Source organism: Hyla sarda, chromosome 1 (assembly GCF_029499605.1).
Source record: "Hyla sarda isolate aHylSar1 chromosome 1, aHylSar1.hap1, whole genome shotgun sequence".
Taxonomy (NCBI): Eukaryota; Metazoa; Chordata; class Amphibia; order Anura; family Hylidae; genus Hyla; species Hyla sarda.
This window is the reverse complement of record NC_079189.1, coordinates 612,723,002-612,745,800: the sequence shown is the minus strand read 5'-3', so window position 1 is coordinate 612,745,800 and position 22,799 is coordinate 612,723,002. Positions and strand designations below refer to the sequence as shown.

The 22,799-nt window shown below is 46.2% G+C and overlaps 3 protein-coding genes and 1 long non-coding RNA gene across 4 annotated transcripts in view; 3 read left to right on the top strand and 1 right to left on the bottom strand.

Annotated features, from left to right (window-relative positions):
• Nucleotides 1-22,799, top strand: part of LOC130306975 (oocyte zinc finger protein XlCOF7.1-like) — a 308,614-nt gene that overhangs the window by 60,531 nt on the left and 225,284 nt on the right. The gene's annotated exons all lie outside the window — the stretch shown is intronic.
• The window catches only part of LOC130298857 (uncharacterized), an 85,255-nt gene that overhangs the window by 12,213 nt on the left and 50,243 nt on the right, over nt 1-22,799 (bottom strand). The gene's annotated exons all lie outside the window — the stretch shown is intronic.
• LOC130298666 (oocyte zinc finger protein XlCOF6-like) overlaps nt 1-22,799 on the top strand; it is a 52,006-nt gene that overhangs the window by 27,966 nt on the left and 1,241 nt on the right. The gene's annotated exons all lie outside the window — the stretch shown is intronic.
• On the top strand, nt 13,791-20,105 carry LOC130298535 (gastrula zinc finger protein XlCGF66.1-like). Its single transcript, XM_056551349.1, has 3 exons — nt 13,791-14,000; nt 15,014-15,193; nt 19,803-20,105. Exons 1-3 carry the CDS (start codon nt 13,923-13,925, stop codon nt 20,058-20,060), a joined length of 516 nt encoding a protein of 171 aa, XP_056407324.1. The 5' UTR covers nt 13,791-13,922; the 3' UTR covers nt 20,061-20,105.

The window sequence follows — 22,799 nt, the reverse complement described above, 5'->3', positions numbered from 1 at the left end:
GTGCTTTGACTTCTTGGATCTTTTGCCCTTCTGTGCTGCGTCCAACATCTGTAGGAAAAAGGAGGTCAAATAGTACTGCAATACTGAATATTTCTGACCAGACAACAGCATGAATACCTAAGATAGTAGTAATAGTAATAATATGGGAAGGCACTTCACAGTAACCTTGGTAATAACTGCAGCTTCACAGCATGCTAAATCACAACTACTATATGCATAATCCATGTAATACTCATAAAAAGAGATGCTTACTTTAAATCTCCAGAGCCCCGCTGCCCTAAGCACAGTGTCTGCGGCAGTGGGGATGACCAAGGAGCGTGCTATAAGCAGTACATGACGGGAACGCCGTCGTCCAGCCTGCCCCTCTCTGCGCACAGCTCACTTCCGGTTTCCGCGCATAGAATTCAGTGCACGTGGGACGCTGACTGGATCGCGGACCTCCGAGCGCCCTGTACCTGGCGCCTCGATGGGAGCGCATCCACCGACAAGATAGGGTAAGTACTAGGATAGGATAATCAAGGTACTTCACAGTACCTGACAGGCTCCAGAGACACGTCTGTGAAAAAAAAGAGGAACTTCACAGCACCCCGGTCCACAATCGTTGGGGCCTTCACAGCTACCCCAATGTATTAAGCAAGGCAGAGGGCTTCACAGCATCTCTGCCTACCTTCAGAGTAAAAAAAACTGCAAATAACGAAAAAATAGAGTATATAAAATAAGGAGGGACATAATAACTCCCTCCAACCTAAAATACCCCTTCTGAGTACAGAAGAATAAAAACTCTGTTGTCTGTGTGTGGGTTTGTCCATTTATACCTGGTGGGAGGGGTTGTTAATTAGGCTAATTATGCTAATTTGTTTATTTTTTTTATGCTAATTACCTCTTCTGACAAGTTCGGGAGGACGAACTTAACCCATTCTGTGCTGCCGTAGGACGTCCAGGAATCTAGATCTCTGGATATGGACTTGTAACCTTGAGATTGTTGATATTTTTCCACAATTCTGGTTCTCAAGTCCTCAGACAGTTCTCTTCTCCTCTTTCTGTTGTCCATGCTTAGTGTGGCACACACAGACACACAATGCAAAGACTAAGTGAACATCTCTCCTTTTTATCTGCTTTCAGGTGTGATTTTTATATTGCCCACACCTGTTACTTGCTCCAGGTGAGTATAAAGGAACATCACATGCTTGAAACAATCTTATTTTTCCACAATTTTGAAAGGGTGCCAATAATTTTGCCCAGACCAGTTTTGGAGTTTGGTGACATTATGTCCAATTAACTTTTTTCCCTCCATATTTTGGTTTAGTTACAATACACACAAAGGGAATAAACGTGTGTATAGCAAAACATGTGTTACTGCAATCCTTTTCTGTGAGAAATACTTAATTTTCTTGAAAAATTTCAGGGGTGCCAACATTTACGGCCATGACTGTATGTATTCCTTTGTTCCTCCAGCTATTGTAATTTGCATTAGGGATATGATACTGGATTATGTCAATCGAAAGATCTTTAAATGGTTGGGGCAAGAGTTTGTGTGTTACACTAGAAGATACCCAAAAACACTTTGTTGCCTTTATTGTGGGGAGATAATAGTTTAACTCATTGGGGACGGAGGGCGTACCTATATGCCCTCAGCCCACTCCCTTTCTATAACGTGGGGCCACGCCATCATAGCGGGTCAGGCCCGTCCTCTAACAACAGCCGGGACCCGTGGCTAATAGTGAGCGGCAGTAAACACGGTGCCGCTCGCTATCGACCCTTTAGACGCGGCGTTTAAAGTTGAACGCCGTGTCTAAAGTGAAAGTAAAGCACTGACTGTTAGCTCAGGGGGCTGTTCGGGATCGCCGCGATGAAATTGCGGCATCCCGAACAGCTGTAAAGAAAGCAGGAGGGTCCCAACCTTTCTCCATGCTGTCCGATCGCCGAATTACTGCTCAGTGCCTGAGATCCAGGCATGAGCAGTCAAGCAGCAGAATCATCAATCAATGGATTCCTATGAGAAACCATTGATCAATATAAAAGATCAGTGTGTGCAGTGTTATAGTTCCCTATGGGATAACAATGATGAGTATAAGAGATCAATGTGTGCAGTGTTATATTCCCCTATGGGATAATAATGATCAGTATAAGAGATCAGTGTGTGCAGTGTTATAGTCTCCTATGGGATAATAATGATCAGTATAAGAGATCAGTGTGTGCAGTGTTATAGCCTCCTATGGGATAACAATGACCAATGTAAAAGATCAGTGTGTGCAGGGATATAGTCTCCTATGGGATAACAATGACCAATGTAAAAGATCAGTGTGTGCAGTGTTATAGTCTCCTATGGGATAACAATGACCAATGTAAAAGATCAGTGTGTGCAGTGTTATAGTCTCCTATGGGATAACAATGATCAGTATAAGAGATCAGTGTGTGCAGTGTTATAGTCCCCTATGGGATAACAATGATCAGTATAAGAGATCAGTGTGTGCAGTGTTATAGTCCCCTATGGGATAACAATGATCAGTATAAGAGATCAGTGTGCGCAGTGTTATAGTTTCCTATGGGAGCTATAACTTTGCAAAAAAAAAAAGTGAAAAAAATAAAGATCTTTTAACCCCTTCCCTAATAAAAGTTTGAATCACCCCCTTTTTCCCAATTAAAAAAAACTGTGTAAATAAAAAAAAATAAACATATGTGGTATAGTCGTGTGTGGAAATGTCCGAATTATAAAAATATACCGTTAATTAAACCGCACGGTCAACGGCGTACGCGCAAAAAAATTATAAAGTCTAAAATAGCGTATTTTTGGTTACTTTTTATATCATGAAAAAATGAATAAAAAGTGATCAAAAAATCAGATCAATACATAAATGGTAACGCTAAAAACTTCAGATCACGGTACAAAAATAAAAAAGTTATAGGGGTCAGAAGATGACAATTTTAAACATATAAATTTTTGTTCATGTAGTTATGATTTTTTCCGGAAGAACGACAAAATCAAACCTATATAAGTAGGGGATCATTTTAACCGTATGGACCTACAGAATAATGATAAGGTGTCATTTTTACCGAAATATGCACTGCGTAGAAACGGAAGACCCCAAAAGTTACAAAATGGCGTTTTTTCTTCAATTTTGTCGCACAATGATTTTTTTCCGGTTTCGCATTAGATTTTTGGGTAAAATGACTGATGTCACTGCAAAGTAGAATTGGTGGCGCAAAAAAATAACCCATCATATGGATTTTTAGGTGCAAAATTGAAAGGGGTATGATTTTTAAAAGGTAAAGAGAAAAAAACTAAAGTGCAAAAACTGGAAAACCCTCCGTCCCCAAGGGGTTAAAGGGGTACTCCGGTGGAATTATTATTACTATTATTTTTTTTATGAACTGGTGCCAGAAAGCTAAACAGATTTGCAAATGACTTCTATTAAAAAATCTTAATCCTTCAAGTACTTATTAGCTGCTGAATACTACATAGGAAATTTTTGGAACACAGAGCTCTCTGCTGACATCACGAGCACAGTGCTCTCTGCTGACACCTCTGTGCATTTTAGGAACTGTCCAGAGCAGCATATATTTGCTATGGGGATTTTCTCCTACTCTGCACAGTTCTTAAATGTCCCCTTATAGTTGCTTTGTGTGCACCATAATGTTGTGTCCGATACCTCCTTTGTATGATTATCCTTAAAATATTGCACTATTTTTTGTTTTGTTGAATGGCAATAGTCTGTGTGTTGAAGTATTTGTATATTTAGTCGCCAGTGTGGTACGCAAAGGGGGTATATCATCTTTAAAGTGGTACTCCCCTGGAAAACTTTTTTCTAAATCAACTGGTGCCAGTAAGTTAAACAGATTTGTAAATTACTTCTATTTAAAGATCTTAATCCTCCCAGTATTTAATCCTTCCAGCTGTTATATGCTCCACAGGAAGTTCTTTTCTTTTTGAATTTCCTTTCTGTCTGACCACAGTGCTCTCTGCTGACACCTCTGTCCAATTTAGGAACTGTCCAGAGTAGAAGCAAATCCCCATAGAAAATCTCTCCCGTCTCTGTGTGGCTTGTTGCAGAGCACTTAGAGGCGACTGCCGGCAAAGTTTTGTGCTCGAGGCCGGAAGAAGCGCAATCAGCACGAAACTTTGCCAGCAGTCGCCTCTGAGCGCTCTGCAACAAGCCACACACCGGATCGAGGCCGAAAGAAGCACAATTAGCGCAAAACTTTGCCAGCAGTCGCCTCTGAGCCCTCTGCAATAACCTACACACTAGATCGGAGCCAGAAGAAGCGCAATGAGTGCAAAATTTTGCTAGCAGTCGCCTCTGAGTGCTCTGCAACAAGCCACACACTGGATCAAGGCCGGAAGAAGCGCAATCAGCGCGAAACTTTGCCGCCAGTCGCCTCTGAGCGCTCTGCAACAAGCCATACACCGGGTCGAGGCCGGAAGAAGAGCAATAAGGGCGAAACTTTGCTGGCAGTCTCGTCTGAGCGCTCTGCAACAAGCCATACACCAGATCGTGGCCGGAAGAAGGCCAATCAGGGCGAAACTTTGCCGCCAGTCGCCTCTGAGCGCTCTGCAACAAGCCACACACCGGATCGAGGCCAGAAGAAGCACAATTAGCGCAAAACTTTGCCAGCAGTCGCCTCTGAGCCCTCTACAACAAGCCACACACTGGATCGAGGCCGGCAGAAGCGCAATCAGCGCAAAACTTTGCCAGCAGTCGCCTCTGAGCGCTCTGCAATAAGCTACACACTAGATCGGAGCCAGAAGAAGCGCAATGAGTGCAAAATTTTGCTAGCAGTCCCCTCTGAGCGCTCTGCAACAAGCCACACACCAGATCGTGGCCGGAAGAAGAGCAATAAGGGCGAAACTTTGCTGGCAGTTGCGTCTGAGCGCTCTGCAACAAGCCACACACCAGATCGTGGCCGGAAGAAGCGCAATCAGGGCGAAACTTTAACAAGCCATACACCAGATCGAGGCCGGAAGAAGCGCAATCAGGGCGAAACTTTAACAAGCCATACACCAGATCGAGGCCGGAAGAAGCGCAATCAGGGCGCCAGTTGCCTCTGAGCGCTCTGCAACAAGCCACACTCCGGATGGTCCGTCGAAGCCGAAGGAGTCGAGTCACAGCAGCCTTGCGGTGAGTGCGGGTACCGGTTTTCTTCTGTGTGTATACTTTGAATTTGACTGTGGGCTTTCTGGTTCCCATCACCCCCGGACTTGCAGGCATAAGGACCCTGGTCTCCCGCAGTGACAGATCACAGAGATCAGCGCCCCATAGGCAGTTACCTATCATATTATTCTAGGTCCTAGACCACAAAAGTGCCATCTTCAGCCTTGTTTAGTTGCGGATATGTTTTTAAATTTGTCTGATAAATGAGTAACTTCTACTCGCCGACAGAATTTTCTCTTTTATGTAGAAAAAAAATGGACCCGCGATATTACATCTGTGGGTATTGACAGTGGTAGAGTTTTAGGTTTTGGCAACCTGTGGACCCTATCAATTGAGGGAGAAAAATTCTGTCCGATAACAGTTCAACTGATCATTCTTTATCTCTTCTGGGACCCCCCCTGAGGTTGTTCCTACGTGACCTGTCCTCCATACTTGTCACCTTGGCCTTCGATAACTTTAATTCTTCCCTCAGGTCGCCTACTCTGTTATCAACTGCATTCTGTGCCACAATAACTTCAAGTTTTTGCTTGACCTGTGAGGTGCGGGTCGCCAGTTGTTGTATCTCTATGTGGATACTATCCAGGGCCATTTGAAGGAATTTGGAGGCCCAAGCAAAATAGACATGGAGGCCCCCCTCCCCACCTTATGCACGCAAAGCCTACAGGAACCACAGCATAGCCATAAAGTTTAAATTCACCCCTAGTACCCCATGATTAACCCCCTCCCCCCAGTAGGCAGGTAGTACCCACAGATTGACCCCCTCCCCCCGCCAGTAGGCAGGTAGTACCCCCAGATTAACCCCCTCCCACCAGTAGGCAGGTAATACCCCCAGATTAACCCCTTCTCCCCAGTAGGCAGGAAGTACCCCCAGATTAACCCCCTCCCCCCAGTAGGAAGGTAGTACCCCCAGATTAACCCACTCACCCCAGTAGGCAGGTAGTACCCCCAGATTAACCCCTCCTCCCCAGTAGGAAGGTAGTACCCCCAGATTAACCCCCTCCCCCCAGTAGGCAGGTAGTACCCCCAGATTGACTTTCCCCAGTAGGAAGGTAGTACCCCCAGATTAACCCCCTCCCCCACAAGGCAGGTAGTACCCCCAGATTGACTTTCCCCAGTAGGAAGGTAGTACCCCCAGATTAACCCCCTCCCCCAGTAGGCAGGTAGTACCCCCAGATTGACCCCCCCCAATAGGCAGGTAGTATCCCCAGATTGACCCCCTCCCCCCCCCAGTAGGCAGGTAGTACCCCCAGATTAACCCCCTCCTCCCCAGTAGGAAGGTAGTACCCCCAGATTAACCCCCTCCCCCAGTAGGCAGGCAGTACCCCTAGATTAGACCCCCCCCCGGCTGGTACCTCTGCTGCTGCAGTTGCTGGGAATTCAGGGCAGAACCTTTCCCAGATAAGGGCTTGCACAACTACACGTAGCGCGTGGTAATGATGTTCGCGCACGTCACGCTCTCAGAATACCTAGGGCCGGCGTCAGGACGTAGTAACTCCGGTTCTTGAATTTTGGGAGCGTAAGGTGAGCGAATGTCAATACGAGGCCGACGCAAGTAGCTGTCGGCACTTAACTAGGGGCGGGGACATCCTGAGTTCCCGGCAACTAATGGTGAGCCGGGCACAAAATAGGAGCCGGAGGCCGAGCGGCTTTAGTCTCTGACTCCAGCTCCAGGCTCTTGCACTGCTGGCCCGGCCGACCGACAGGGGGCGAGCTGCCGAACCGGGATAGTTGCAGGAAGACTGCCTGGCACAACAAGCACCAGCTCTGCTCGGGGCCCCAAGCAATTGCTTGTTTTGCCTGTCCTGTAACGACGGGCCTGATGCTATCGACGGCATTTTTTTACAACTGATGTAACTCCGCCAACAACTATCTCATAGAAAGTTCTGTAAAAGGAGCCATTTCTGCTGGTTTATCCACCATATTTATATCCCTCTGTAAGGATTTTAAAAACAAACTTTCCAGTGAGTGTGGTGGGGATGGAGTCTGAAACAGGACTTTCAATTTATCGGATGGCCGAGTGGCTGGGCTAAATGCAATAGGGGCAGATAGGGACACCTTCCATTTCTTTCTTTTAATGCGGGGAAGTTGACAGGATTAAAACGTGGTTACATTGTCCCCCAATACTTGGCTATAAGTAGCTGTTGCAGGGGGTTATGCAAATCACGCTCTGTAGCTTTATAACGCTTTATAGTTTCTTCCTCTGATCCATTACCCTTTTTAACCACATTATGTCCCAACGACTGACTGTGCAACAAATCCCCAACATTCCCTGGTTCCTCCAGCAGGCTGGCCTCAATACTGCAGGGTGAATGTCGAGAGCCGCCATCACCCGCATCAGGGTCCCCTCCGTGTCCGATTCCATGTGCCTCGGCTCGTTCTGCCCACCGCTGCTGAGCCGCTCCATTTTGCAGTTCTACTGGTCCCTGTCAAGCCACTTATCCCCACTGGTCCTCTGGGGATTCCCCCTTCTCTCACAAGGACACCCTGCTCCTTCTCTGGGGATTCCCCCTTCTCTCACAAGGACGTCCTGCTCCTTCTCTGGGGATTCCCCCTTCTCTCACAAGGACGTCCTGCTCCTTCTCTGGGGATTCCCCCTTCTCTCACAAGGACACCCTGCTCCTTCTCTGGGGATTCCCCCTTCTCTCACAAGGACGTCCTGCTCCTTCTCTGGGGATTCCCCCTTCTCTCACAAGGACGTCCTGCTCCTTCTCTGGGGATTCCCCCTTCTCTCACAAGGACGTCCTGCTCCTTCTCTGGGGATTCCCCCTTCTCTCACAAGGACACCCTGCTCCTTCTCTGGGGATTCCCCCTTCTCTCACAAGGACACCCTGCTCCTTCTCTGGGGATTCCCCCTTCTCTCACAAGGACGTCCTGCTCCTTCTCTGGGGATTCCCCCTTCTCTCACAAGGACACCCTGCTCCTTCTCTGGGGATTCCCCCTTCTCTCACAAGGACACCCTGCTCCTTCTCTGGGGATTCCCCCTTCTCTCACAAGGATGTCCTGCTCCTTCTCTGGGGATTCCCCATTCTCTCACAAGGATGCCCTGCTCCTTCTTTGCCCCAGATGCTGCACGTCCTGTACTCGGGGCGCATCCAGCACTTCCCGCTGACGTCACCGCTGCCCGCCCAGATTTGACGACCGCAGGCGACTCCTCGCGCACAGTAGAGACCTTGCCCGATTTGCTCCTGCTCGTTGCTGTAATGGTGAGTAATAGGTTGTCATTTTAGCTGGGCATTGTTCTTTTTGCTCTGCTCCTGGTCATAGGGGGGTATTTATAAATTTTGCCTTTTTACCCTTTTTTTTTGTCACTTAGGTTTTTGTGGAATTACACCAAATTTATCATTTGGCGCACGTTGTCAGTAATTTTGGCTCAAATGTTGAAATCAGCCGTTCCCAGCGCCTTTTACACAGAACTTACCACCACAGAGGACATGTATGTTACCCTGTAGAGCAGCCATTTCGGAGTCCCTCCTGCAGTATATCAGCAAGCGACATGAGTTATTTTCTTTTGTGGGGTTTATACCCACCATGTGAAATGGATTTTATTTTTAACGAGTGTATTTTTTGTTTTTGGTTACTTTAGTGCTGAACCTGTGTGGCCATGTTCAATGCTGGCTCAACAGAGGGTGAAGGTCCCTCAGGGACAACTATGTCGCAGGATAGTATTGAGCAGCCCTGGAGGCGTCCCTGCTTTCACAAAAAAAAAAATACTTATGTATTTTGATGCCTTTACATTTTCTGACATTGCTATGTGTATTTTTCATGTATAAAATTTCTTGGCGGTGAATTGCGCCAGAAAAAAAATGTATAGGTGCACAATTGCGCCAAAGATCGTTTGGCGCAAATTATGAATTACTGGCCTAAGTAAAAATCATACACAGGACCGTATGATATTGAGAAAGTTTAAAACATGCACATTACACATATACAGCTCTACTGTGTACACATACAGCTCAGCTACATGCACATTACACATATACAGCTCTACTGTGTACACATACAGCTCAGCTACATGTACATTACACACAGCTCTACTGTGTACACATACAGCTCAGCTACATGTACATTACACACATACAGCTCTACTGTGTACACATACAGCTCAGCTACATGTACATTACACATATACAGCTCTACTGTGTACACATACAGCTTAGCTACATGTACATTACACATATACAGCACTACTGTGTACACATACAGCTCAGCTACATGTACATTACACATATACAGCTCTACTGTGTACACATACAGCTCAGCTACATGTACATTACACATATACAGCTCTACTGTGTACACATACAGCTCAGCTACATGTACATTACACATATACAGCTCTACTGTGTACACATACAGCTCAGCTACATGTACATTACACATATACAGCTCTACTGTGTACACATACAGCTCAGCTACATGCACATTACACATATACAGCTCTACTGTGTACACATACAGCTCAGCTACATGTACATTACACTTATACAGCTCTACTGTGTACACATACAGCTCAGCTACATGTACATTACACATATACAGCTCTATTGTGTACACATACAGCTCAGCTACATGTACATTACACATATACAGCTCTACTGTGTACACATACAGCTCAGCTACATGTACATTACACATATACAGCTCTATTGTGTACACATACAGCTCAGCTACATGTACATTACACATATACAGCTCTATTGTGTACACATACAGCTCAGCTACATGTACATTACACATATACAGCTCTATTGTGTACACATACAGCTCAGCTACATGCACATTACACATATACAGCTCTACTGTGTACACATACAGCTCTGCTACATGTACATTACACATATACAGCTCTATTGTGTACACATACAGCTCAGCTACATGCACATTACACATATACAGCTCTACTGTGTACACATACAGCTCAGCTACATGTACATTACACATATACAGCTCTACTGTGTACACATACAGCTCAGCTACATGTACATTACACATATACAGCTCTACTGTGTACACATACAGCTCAGCTACATGCACATTACACATATACAGCTCTATTGTGTACACATACAGCTCAGCTACATGCACATTACACATATACAGCTCTACTGTGTACACATACAGCTCAGCTACATGTACATTACACTTATACAGCTCTACTGTGTACACATACAGCTCAGCTACATGTACATTACACATATACAGCTCTATTGTGTACACATACAGCTCAGCTACATGTACATTACACATATACAGCTCTATTGTGTACACATACAGCTCAGCTACATGTACATTACACATATACAGCTCTACTGTGTACACATACAGCTCAGCTACATGTACATTACACATATACAGCTCTACTGTGTACACATACAGCTCAGCTACATGCACATTACACATATACAGCTCTACTGTGTACACATACAGCTCAGCTACATGCACATTACACATATACAGCTCTACTGTGTACACATACAGCTCAGCTACATGCACATTACACATATACAGCTCTACTGTGTACACATACAGCTCTGCTACATGTACATTACACATATACAGCTCTACTGTGTACACATACAGCTCAGCTACATGCACATTACACATATACAGCTCTACTGTGTACACATACAGCTCAGCTACATGTACATTACACATATACAGCTCTACTGTGTACACATACAGCTCAGCTACATGCACATTACACATATACAGCTCTACTGTGTACACATACAGCTCAGCAACATGCACATTACACATATACAGCTATACTGTGTACACATACAGCTCAGCTACATGCACATTACACATATACAGCTCTACTGTGTACACATACAGCTCAGCTACATGTACATTACACATATACAGCTCTACTGTGTACACATACAGCTCAGCTACATGCACATTACACATATACAGCTATACTGTGTACACATACAGCTCAGCTACATGCACATTACACATATACAGCTCTACTGTGTACACATACAGCTCAGCTACATGCACATTACACATATACAGCTCTACTGTGTACACATACAGCTCAGCTACATGCACATTACACATATACAGCTCTACTGTGTACACATACAGCTCAGCTACATGTACATTACACATATACAGCTCTACTGTGTACACATACAGCTCAGCTACATGTACATTACACATATACAGCTCTACTGTGTACACATACAGCTCAGCTACATGTACATTACACATATACAGCTCTACTGTGTACACATACAGCTCAGCTACATGTACACTACACATATACAGCTCTACTGTGTACACATACAGCTCAGCAACATGTACATTACACATATACAGCTCTACTGTGTACACATACAGCTCAGCTACATGTACACTACACATATACAGCTCTACTGTGTACACATACAGCTCAGCAACATGTACATTACACATATACAGCTCTACTGTGTACACATACAGCTCAGCAACATGTACATTACACACAGCTCTACTGTGTACACATACAGCTCAGCTACATGTACATTACACATATACAGCTCTACTGTGTACACATACAGTTTAGCTACATGCACATTACACATATACAGCTCTACTGTGTACACATACAGCTCAGCTACATGTACATTACACATATACAGCTCTACTGTGTACACATACAGCTCAGCTACATGTACATTACACATATACAGGTCTACTGTGTACACATACAGCTCAGCTACATGTACATTACATATATACAGCTCTACTGTGTACACATACAGCTCAGCTACATGCACATTACACATATACAGCTCTACTGTGTACACATACAGCTCAGCTACATGTACATTACACATATACAGCTCTACTGTGTACACATACAGCTCAGCTACATGTACACTACACATATACAGCTCTACTGTGTACACATACAGCTCAGCTACATGTACATTACACATATACAGCTCTACTGTGTACACATACAGTTTAGCTACATGCACATTACACATATACAGCTCTACTGTGTACACATACAGCTCAGCTACATGTACATTACACATATACAGCTCTACTGTGTACACATACAGCTCAGCTACATGTACATTACACATATACAGGTCTACTGTGTACACATACAGCTCAGCTACATGTACATTACATATATACAGCTCTACTGTGTACACATACAGCTCAGCTACATGCACATTACACATATACAGCTCTACTGTGTACACATACAGCTCAGCTACATGTACATTACACATATACAGCTCTACTGTGTACACATACAGCTCAGCTACATGTACACTACACATATACAGCTCTACTGTGTACACATACAGCTCAGCTACATGTACATTACACATATACAGCTCTACTGTGTACACATACAGCTCAGCTACATGTACATAACACATATACAGCTCTACTGTGTACACATACAGCTCAGCTACATGTACATTACACATATACAGCTCTACTGTGTACACATACAGCTCAGCTACATGCACATTACACATATACAGCTCTACTGTGTACACATACAGCTCAGCTACATGTACATTACACATATACAGCTCTACTGTGTACACATACAGCTCAGCTACATGTACATTACACATATACAGCTCTACTGTGTACACATACAGCTCAGCTACATGCACATCACACATATACAGCTCTACTGTGTACACATACAGCTCAGCTACATGTACATTACACATATACAGCTCTACTGTGTACACATACAGCTCAGCTACATGTACATTACACATATACAGCTCTACTGTGTACACATACAGCTCAGCTACATGTACATTACACATATATAGCTCTACTGTGTACACATACAGCTCAGCTACATGTACATTACACATATACAGCTCTACTGTGTACACATACAGCTCAGCTACATGTACATTACACATATACAGCTCTACTGTGTACACATACAGCTCAGCTACATGTACATTACACATATACAGCTCTACTGTGTACACATACAGCTCAGCTACATGTACATTACACATATACAGCTCTACTGTGTACACATACAGCTCAGCTACATGCACATTACACATATACAGCTCTACTGTGTACACATACAGCTCAGCTACATGTACATTACACACAGCTCTGCTGCAGACATATATAACACACACATACACAGCTCTGCACCACGCACATCACACACACACAGCTCTGCTGCATACACATAACTTCAGCTCATCCAGCAGCGATCACAACCAGCACAGCAGAGTCCTGCATACACTGAGCAGATGAGCCTAGAGCAGCAGCCCCTGATCATGTGACTCCTCCTCCTCCATGTGACTGATCACATGACGGTGACATCATCGCAGGTCCTGTACACGGCTCCTCTACAGATACAGGTAGGTGTGTTTATATGTATAATGGGGGAGATTTATCAAAACTTGTCCAGATGTAAATTTGCCCATAGCAACCAACAAGATTGCTTTCACTTTGCAGAGGCCTTGTTAAAAATTAAAGAAGTGATCTGATTGGTTGCTATGGGCAGGTTTTGATAAATCTCCCACGTAGTTTGTATATTCGGGTCAGATGAGGAGGCTCCATAGATGATATCTCGGCCTCATCACTTCTTATGGGTTTTTCTCATTGATCACAAGATCCAGAACTTTCTGTGTATTTGTCTCTTACTCTGTTGTTGTTTCTATTAGCAGCCGCCATTTCTCATCGTCTCCTCTTCTTCCCTTCAGGTTTCTCCAATCCAGGATCCTCTGCTGATATCTTCTATATAAGAGAATTCTCCTGGATGACCCATCAACCATGGAGAGAGACAGGAACAAGATGGCCGACAGGATCATAAACCTCACCCTACAGATACTCTTCCGGCTTACTGGAGAGGTGAGGGATTCTGGGAGTGATGTCACATGACCTCATTCTTATCTATGGAATAACAGATGGATATGACTGGAGAGGTGAGGGATTCTGGGAGTGATGTCACATGACCTCATTCTTATCTATGTAATAACAGATGGATATGACTGGAGAGGTGAGGGATTCTGGGAGTGATGTCACATGACCTCATTCTTATCTATGTAATAGATGGATATGACTGGAGAGGTGAGGGATTCTGTGAGTGATGTCACATGACCTCATTCTTATCTATGTAATAACAGATGGATATGACTGGAGAGGTGAGGGATTCTGGGAGTGATGTCACATGACCTCATTCTTATCTATGTAATAACAGATGGATATGACTGGAGAGGTGAGGGATTCTGGGAGTGATGTCACATGACCTCATTCTTATCTATGGAATAACAGATGGATATGACTGGAGAGGTGAGGGATTCTGGGAGTGATGTCACATGACCTCATTCTTATCTATGTAATAACAGATGGATATGACTGGAGAGGTGAGGGATTCTGGGAGTGATGTCACATGACCTCATTCTTATCTATGGAATAACAGATGGATATGACTGGAGAGGTGAGGGATTCTGGGAGTGATGTCACATGACCTCATTCTTATCTATGTAATAACAGATGGATATGACTGGAGAGGTGAGGGATTCTGGGAGTGATGTCACATGACCTCATTCTTATCTATGTAATAACAGATGGATATGACTGGAGAGGTGAGGGATTCTGGGAGTGATGTCACATGACCTCATTCTTATCTATGGAATAACAGATGGATATGACTGGAGAGGTGAGGGATTCTGGGAGTGATGTCACATGACCTCATTCTTATCTATGTAATAACAGATGGATATGACTGGAGAGGTGAGGGATTCTGGGAGTGATGTCACATGACCTCATTCTTATCTATGTAATAACAGATGGATATGACTGGAGAAGTGAGGGATTCTGGGAATGTATGTAGTCATATTAATGTGTCTCTCCATACACAGGATTACACAGTAGTGAAGAAGTCCTCTAGTGGGCGCTGTCGGGCCCCTGTGTGTGAAGGATGGGGAAGAACCCTGAGCCCAATCCCGGGGCCCCCACCTCACTCCCTGATACATGAGGAAATGGATGAACAGAAGATCCGAGAACTCATCAACAAGATGATGGAGCTGCTGACTGGAGAGGTGACACTGCATGGAATGCTGGGACATTATACAGTAATGGAGGGGTCTGGTGATGACTGGAGAGGTGACACTGCTGGGACATTATACAGTAATGGAGGGGTCTGGTGATGACTGGAGAGGTGACCCTGCTGGGACATTATACAGTAATGGAGGGGTCTGGTGATGACTGGAGAGGTGACACTGCTGGGAATGCTGGGACATTATACAGTAATGGAGGGGTCTGGTGATGACTGGAGAGGTGACACTGCTGGGACATTATACAGTAATGGAGGGGTCTGGTGATGACTGGAGAGGTGACTGCTGGGACATTATACAGTAATGGAGGGGTCTGGTGATGACTGGAGAGGTGACACTGCTGGGAATGCTGGGACATTATACAGTAATGGAGGGGTCTGGTGATGACTGGAGAGGTGACTGCTGGGACATTATACAGTAATGGAGGGGTCTGGTGATGACTGGAGAGGTGACACTGCTGGGACATTATACAGTAATGGAGGGGTCTGGTGATGACTGGAGAGGTGACACTGCTGGGACATTATACAGTAATGGAGGGGTCTGGTGATGACTGGAGAGGTGACACTGCTGGGACATTATACAGTAATGGAGGGGTCTGGTGATGACTGGAGAGGTGACACTGCTGGGACATTATACAGTAATGGAGGGGTCTGGTGATGACTGGAGAGGTGACACTGCTGGGACATTATACAGTAATGGAGGGGTCTGGTGATGACTGGAGAGGTGACACTGCTGGGACATTATACAGTAATGGAGGGGTCTGGTGATGACTGGAGAGGTGACACTGCTGGGACATTATAAAGTAATGGAGGGGTCTGGTGATGACTGGAGAGGTGACACTGCTGGGAATGCTGGGACATTATACAGTAATGGAGGGGTCTGGTGATGACTGGAGAGGTGACACTGCTGGGAATGCTGGGACATTATACAGTAATGGAGGGGTCTGGTGATGACTGGAGAGGTGACCCTGCTGGGACATTATACAGTAATGGAGGGGTCTGGTGATGACTGGAGAGGTGACACTGCTGGGACATTATACAGTAATGGAGGGGTCTGGTGATGACTGGAGAGGTGACGCTGCTGGGACATTATACAGTAATGGAGGGGTCTGGTGATGACTGGAGAGGTGACACTGCTGGGACATTATACAGTAATGGAGGGGTCTGGTGATGACTGGAGAGGTGACACTGCTGGGACATTATACAGTAATGGAGGGGTCTGGTGATGACTGGAGAGGTGACACTGCTGGGACATTATACAGTAATGGAGGGGTCTGGTGATGACTGGAGAGGTGACACTGCTGGGACATTATACAGTAATGGAGGGGTCTGGTGATGACTGGAGAGGTGACACTGCTGGGACATTATACAGTAATGGAGGGGTCTGGTGATGACTGGAGAGGTGACACTGCTGGGAATGCTGGGACATTATACAGTAATGGAGGGGTCTGGTGATGACTGGAGAGGTGACACTGCTGGGACATTATACAGTAATGGAGGGGTCTGGTGATGACTGGAGAGGTGACACTGCTGGGACATTATACAGTAATGGAGGGGTCTGGTGATGACTGGAGAGGTGACACTGCTGGGACATTATACAGTAATGGAGGGGTCTGGTGATGACTGGAGAGGTAACACTGCTGGGACATTATACAGTAATGGAGGGGTCTGGTGATGACTGGAGAGGTGACACTGCTGGGAATGCTGGGACATTATACAGTAATGGAGGGTCTGGTGATGACTGGAGAAGTGACACTGCTGGGACATTATACAGTAATGGAGGGGTCTGGTGATGACTGGAGAGGTGACACTGCTGGGACATTATACAGTAATGGAGGAGTCTGGTGATGACTGGAGAGGTGACAATGCTGGGACATTATACAGTAATGGAGGGGTCTGGTGATGACTGGAGAGGTGACACTGCTGGGACATTATACAGTAATGGAGGGGTCTGGTGATGACTGGAGAGGTGACTTCTGGGAATGCTGGGACATTATACAGTAATGGAGGAGTCTGGTGATGACTGGAGAGGTGACCCTGCTGGGACATTATACAGTAATGGAGGGGTCTGGTGATGACTGGAGAGGTGACACTGCTGGGAATGCTGGGACATTATACAGTAATGGAGGGGTCTGGTGATGACTGGAGAGGTGACACTGCTGGGACATTATACAGTAATGGAGGGGTCTGGTGATGACTGGAGAGGTGACACTGCTGGGACATTATACAGTAATGGAGGGGTCTGGTGACGACTGGAGAGGTGACACTGCTGGGAATGCTGGGACATTATACAGTAATGGAGGGGTCTGGTGATGACTGGAGAGGTGACACTGCTGGGAATGCTGGGACATTATACAGTAATGGAGGGGTCTGGTGATGACTGGAGAGATGACACTGCTGGGACATTATACAGTAATGGAGGGGTCTGGTGATGACTGGAGAGGTGACACTGCTGGGACATTATACAGTAATGGAGGGGTCTGGTGATGACTGGAGAGGTGACACTGCTGGGAATGCTGGGACATTATACAGTAATGGAGGGGTCTGGTGATGACTGGAGAGGTGACACTGCTGGGACATTATACAGTAATGGAGGGGTCTGGTGATGACTGGAGAGGTGAAACTGCTGGGAATGCTGGGACATTATACAGTAATGGAGGGGTCTGGTGATGACTGGAGAGGTGACACTGCTGGGACATTATACAGTAATGGAGGGGTCTGGTGATGACTGGAGAGGTGACACTGCTGGGACATTATACAGTAATGGAGGGGTCTGGTGATGACTGGAGAGGTGACACTGCTGGGACATTATACAGTAATGGAGGGGTCTGGTGATGATTGGAGAGGTGACACTGCTGGGAATGCTGGGACATTATACAGTAATGGAGGGGTCTGGTGATGACTGGAGAGGTGACACTGCTGGGACATTATAAAGTAATGGAGGGGTCTGGTGATGACTGGAGAGGTGACACTGCTGGGAATGCTGGGACATTATACAGTAATGGAGGGGTCTGGTGATGACTGGAGAGGTGACACTGCTGGGACATTATACAGTAATGGAGGGGTCTGGTGATGACTGGAGAGGTGACGCTGCTGGGACATTATACAGTAATGGAGGGGTCTGGTGATGACTGGAGAGGTGACACTGTTGGGACATTATACAGTAATGGAGGGGTCTGGTGATGACTGGAGAGGTGACACTACTGGGACATTATACAGTAATGGAGGGGTCTGGTGATGACTGGAGAGGTGACACTGCTGGGACATTATGCAGTAATGGAGGGGTCTGGTGATGACTGGAGAGGTGACACTGCTGGGAATGCTGGGACATTATACAGTAATGGAGGGGTCTGGTGATGACTGGAGAGGTGACACTGCTGGGACATTATACAGTAATGGAGGGGTCTGGTGATGACTGGAGAGGTGACACTGCTGGGACATTATGCAGTAATGGAGGGGTCTGGTGATGACTGGAGAGGTGACACTACTGGGAATGCTGGGACATTATACAGTAATGGAGGGGTCTGGTGATGACTGGAGAGGTGACACTGCTGGGACATTATACAGTAATGGAGGGGTCTGGTGATGACTGGAGAGGTGACACTGCTGGGAATGCTGGGACATTATACAGTAATGGAGGGGTCTGGTGATGACTGGAGAGGTGACACTGCTGGAACATTATACAGTAATGGAGGGGTCTGGTGATGACTGGAGAGGTGACACTGCTGGGACATTATACAGTAATGGAGGGGTCTGGTGATGACTGGAGAGGTGACCCTGCTGGGACATTATACAGTAATGGAGGGGTCTGGTGATGACTGGAGAGGTGACCCTGCTGGGACATTATACAGTAATGGAGGGGTCTGGTGATGACTGGAGAGGTGACCCTGCTGGGACATTATACAGTAATGGAGGGGTCTGGTGATGACTAGAGAGGTGACACTGCTGGGACATTATACAGTAATGGAGGGGTCTGGTGATGACTGGAGAGGTGACACTGCTGGGACATTATACAGTAATGGAGGGGTCTGGTGATGACTGGAGAGGTGACACTGCTGGGACATTATACAGTAATGGAGGGGTCTGGTGATGACTGGAGAGGTGACACTGCTGGGAATGCTGGGACATTATACAGTAATGGAGGGGTCTGGTGATGACTGGAGAGGTGACACTGCTGGGACATTATACAGTAATGGAGGGGTCTGGTGATGACTGGAGAGGTGACACTGCTGGGACATTATACAGTAATGGAGGGGTCTGGTGATGACTGGAGAGGTGACACTGCTGGGACATTATACAGTAATAGAGGGGTCTGGTGATGACTGGAGAGGTGACACTGCTGGGACATTATACAGTAATGGAGGGGTCTGGTGATGACTGGAGAGGTGACACTGCTGGGAATGCTGGGACATTATACAGTAATGGAGGGGTCTGGTGATGACTGGAGAGGTGACACTGCTGGGAATGCTGGGACATTATACAGTAATGGAGGGGTCTGGTGATGACTGGAGAGGTGACACTGCTGGGAATGCTGGGACATTATACAGTAACACCACTGGAGGGGTCGGGGTGATGACTGTATCATTATGTGTCAGGTTCCTATAAGGTGTCAGGACGTGGCGGTCTATTTCTCCATGGAGGAGTGGGAGTATGTAGAAGGACACAAGGATCAGTACAAGGATCAGGTCATGATGGAGGATCAGCAGCCCCTCACATCACCAGGTAATAGACATGACTATATACACACGTCCTCTCATTATTTGTATGTAAAGAATGAATTCAGTCTCTCTATGTGTTCCCTGCAGTCAGATCCAGTAGAGTTCCGCTCCTTCCTGTCAGTATTTGGTTACTGATAATAATCCGCACTCACTGCTCTGAGGCCTCAAAGTTACTTAACTAAAAACCACCCAATGGGGGTCACAGGTACCTTTTAGTTTTCCCAACCACTATTAACTATGTGCATATGATAAGCCTTATCTTTACTTAATACTGAAAAAGTGATGGAGTGAGAAGGGGGGATGAATGCAAGTGAATCACAAACTTAACACCATGAGAACCCCAGAATCTGGCATCCTGTAACCCATGCAGGTGATACAAATGTACGTACTCCCACAAGGGTGCCCTAGGAGATACCAGAGGCTGTGGAAAGCTACTCGACACCACGGACCATACTTTAGCAACAGATTGAAGGGGAAGAGCGAGAGTGGTATCTGTAATGAGTGTTAGGAAGAGCCTCATACAAACCCATAATCGCTCCAGCCAAGGCAGTCGCTGAGTTGGACAGATCCACGTTGATCCACCACGCTGCATACACCAACTGAGAGGCAAGGGACAAAAGCGAGTCCTCGGCATCCGCCAAATACACAAGGGTGTTATCCTTCTCAACAATGGAACCCCTGGGAATACTACAGATAGCAGGGTCCCAACGATTAGCAGCCTCTAAAGGCTCCATTGCCATCGCATAAAGGAAGGGAGAAGGCAGGCACCCATGCCTCGTCCCACGGCCGAGGAGAAAGGGAGGAGAAACATCTAAGTTAGTGCGAATTAGGGCCATAGGGCCATCATAGAGCAAGCGGATCCAAGTGCAAAATCGGGAACCGAACCCAAACATACCCAGAACCTCCCATAGATAGGGCCACAACACAGAGTCAAGGGCTTTGTAAACATCCAGACTAACTACCACTCCAGTAGGAAAGCCCTCCCCCACTGCAGCTTCTAGCTTCGAGCGCTTCTCACCCATCCTGTACCAATCTCCTATCATCCCGTCCAAACCAGCAGTCTTCCAAATTTCTCAAAAAAAATCCAATAAAAATTATTTAAATTAAACCAGGGGTCTTCCCATGAGGAAGGTCACGTAGAGTCTGCTCCACCTCTTCAATCGTTAAATGAGCATCCAATGCCTCCGCTTGAGCATGACTAAGTTTGGAAAGGGATAGGTCATGTAAGAAGAACAGAATTTCACCCTGATAGGGCAAAGATGGGGCAGCATATAAAGACGAGTAAAAGTCCCTAAAAACAGAGTTGATCCTCTGAGGATCCACCACTATCACACCGTCACTACCCTTGATGTATGGGATAGAGGCAGCAGGACGACTAGCCCTCAGCCAGTGGAAGTGTGCAGGAACAGTCAGTGAGAGCCCCTTGAAGCCCGGCTAGGCAGAGATGCTCAGGAGACAGTGAGGAGATGGCCCAACAGCAGCAGACACAGCAGGGTGAGAAGACCGTCCAGCCCTATAGAAGGCAATTGGGCACCCTTTATGGTAGGGCAGTAGGCAGACAGATGGAGAGCCTCTGTTATTCCAATGAGCCCAGCAGCCACAGAGTCAGCCGGGAGCAGCCAGGACACACCACCAGGCCGACACCGAGGAACACGGGAGCAACCCAGGCGACGGGGGAGGCCTTGGTCACGAAGCCTGTAATGGCGGCTCCCCCTCTTCACCTCCCAAGCTAACAGCCCAGGCCAGGGACCAGCAGGAGCAGATGACCAGAGGACCAAGAAGAGGCCACAGGACCGGCACCTCAGGAGAAGGCAGCACCAGGAGACCATCCGGCACAGAGTCCGCCGTCCCCCGCAGGAGAACACACTATCAGACCACCTCTCTAGTCACCACCACGCACCAGCAGGCTCCCGAAGCCATCCCCCACTACCAGAGAGCCACAAGAGGTAAGTAGCAGCCGTTCAGTCAGGATAATCACAGGGTAATCAGTGCCGAGTGGCGGGAACTCCGGAGCATGTGACCGCTTAGCTCGGCATCCAAACCACGCCCCCATGGCTGCATTACAGTTATATAGAGCATGCATTCAGCCAATATGCTTTGCAAAAGTAAAAATGTTTGTGCAGACCTCATGACAGGGGAGGGGGGGAGAAGAGGAGCTCATCTTTCTCAAGGGGAAACGCTCCCAGCCTCTGAGAGGAATTCAGAAGACTGATCACAGATATACATAGATCAAAAGGTATTTTACATATTACAAGCATATTATTATGCATACAGGTCTTAGGGCACATTACTACACTGATTTAAGCATTCTTTTAAAATGTCTTAGTAATGACAGTAACACTTTAAGGCTCTTAGATGGAGAGGAGGAAAAGACTACAATGCTGGTCAGTAAGGGGTTAATACTCAAAAATAATGTGTTTTATTCTTGACAGATTCTTGTACCAGGAGATCAGAGGAGGATTTTATATCTTCAGATTATAAAGCAGATGATGATATCACACAAGATACATATGAAGAGCATTCCATTATCCCAGATACACCCTCAGCCCCTCACAGCCAAGATCTGTCATCTCATCCTGTTATACAGGTCCGACCTAAAGATTCATCACAGGCTGTAAGGCGAAATAAGAAAAAGCCATTTTCATGTTCAGAATGTAAGAAATGTTTTACTCTGAAATCAACTCTTGTAACACATCAAAGAACTCACACAGGAGTGAAGCCATTTTCATGTTCAATATGTGGGAAATGTTTCACTCAGAAATCAAATTTTATTAAACATCAAAGAGTTCACACAGGAGAGAAGCCATTTCCATGTTCAGAATGTGGGAAAAGTTTTAATGACAAATCAAATCTTGTTCAGCATGAAAGAACTCA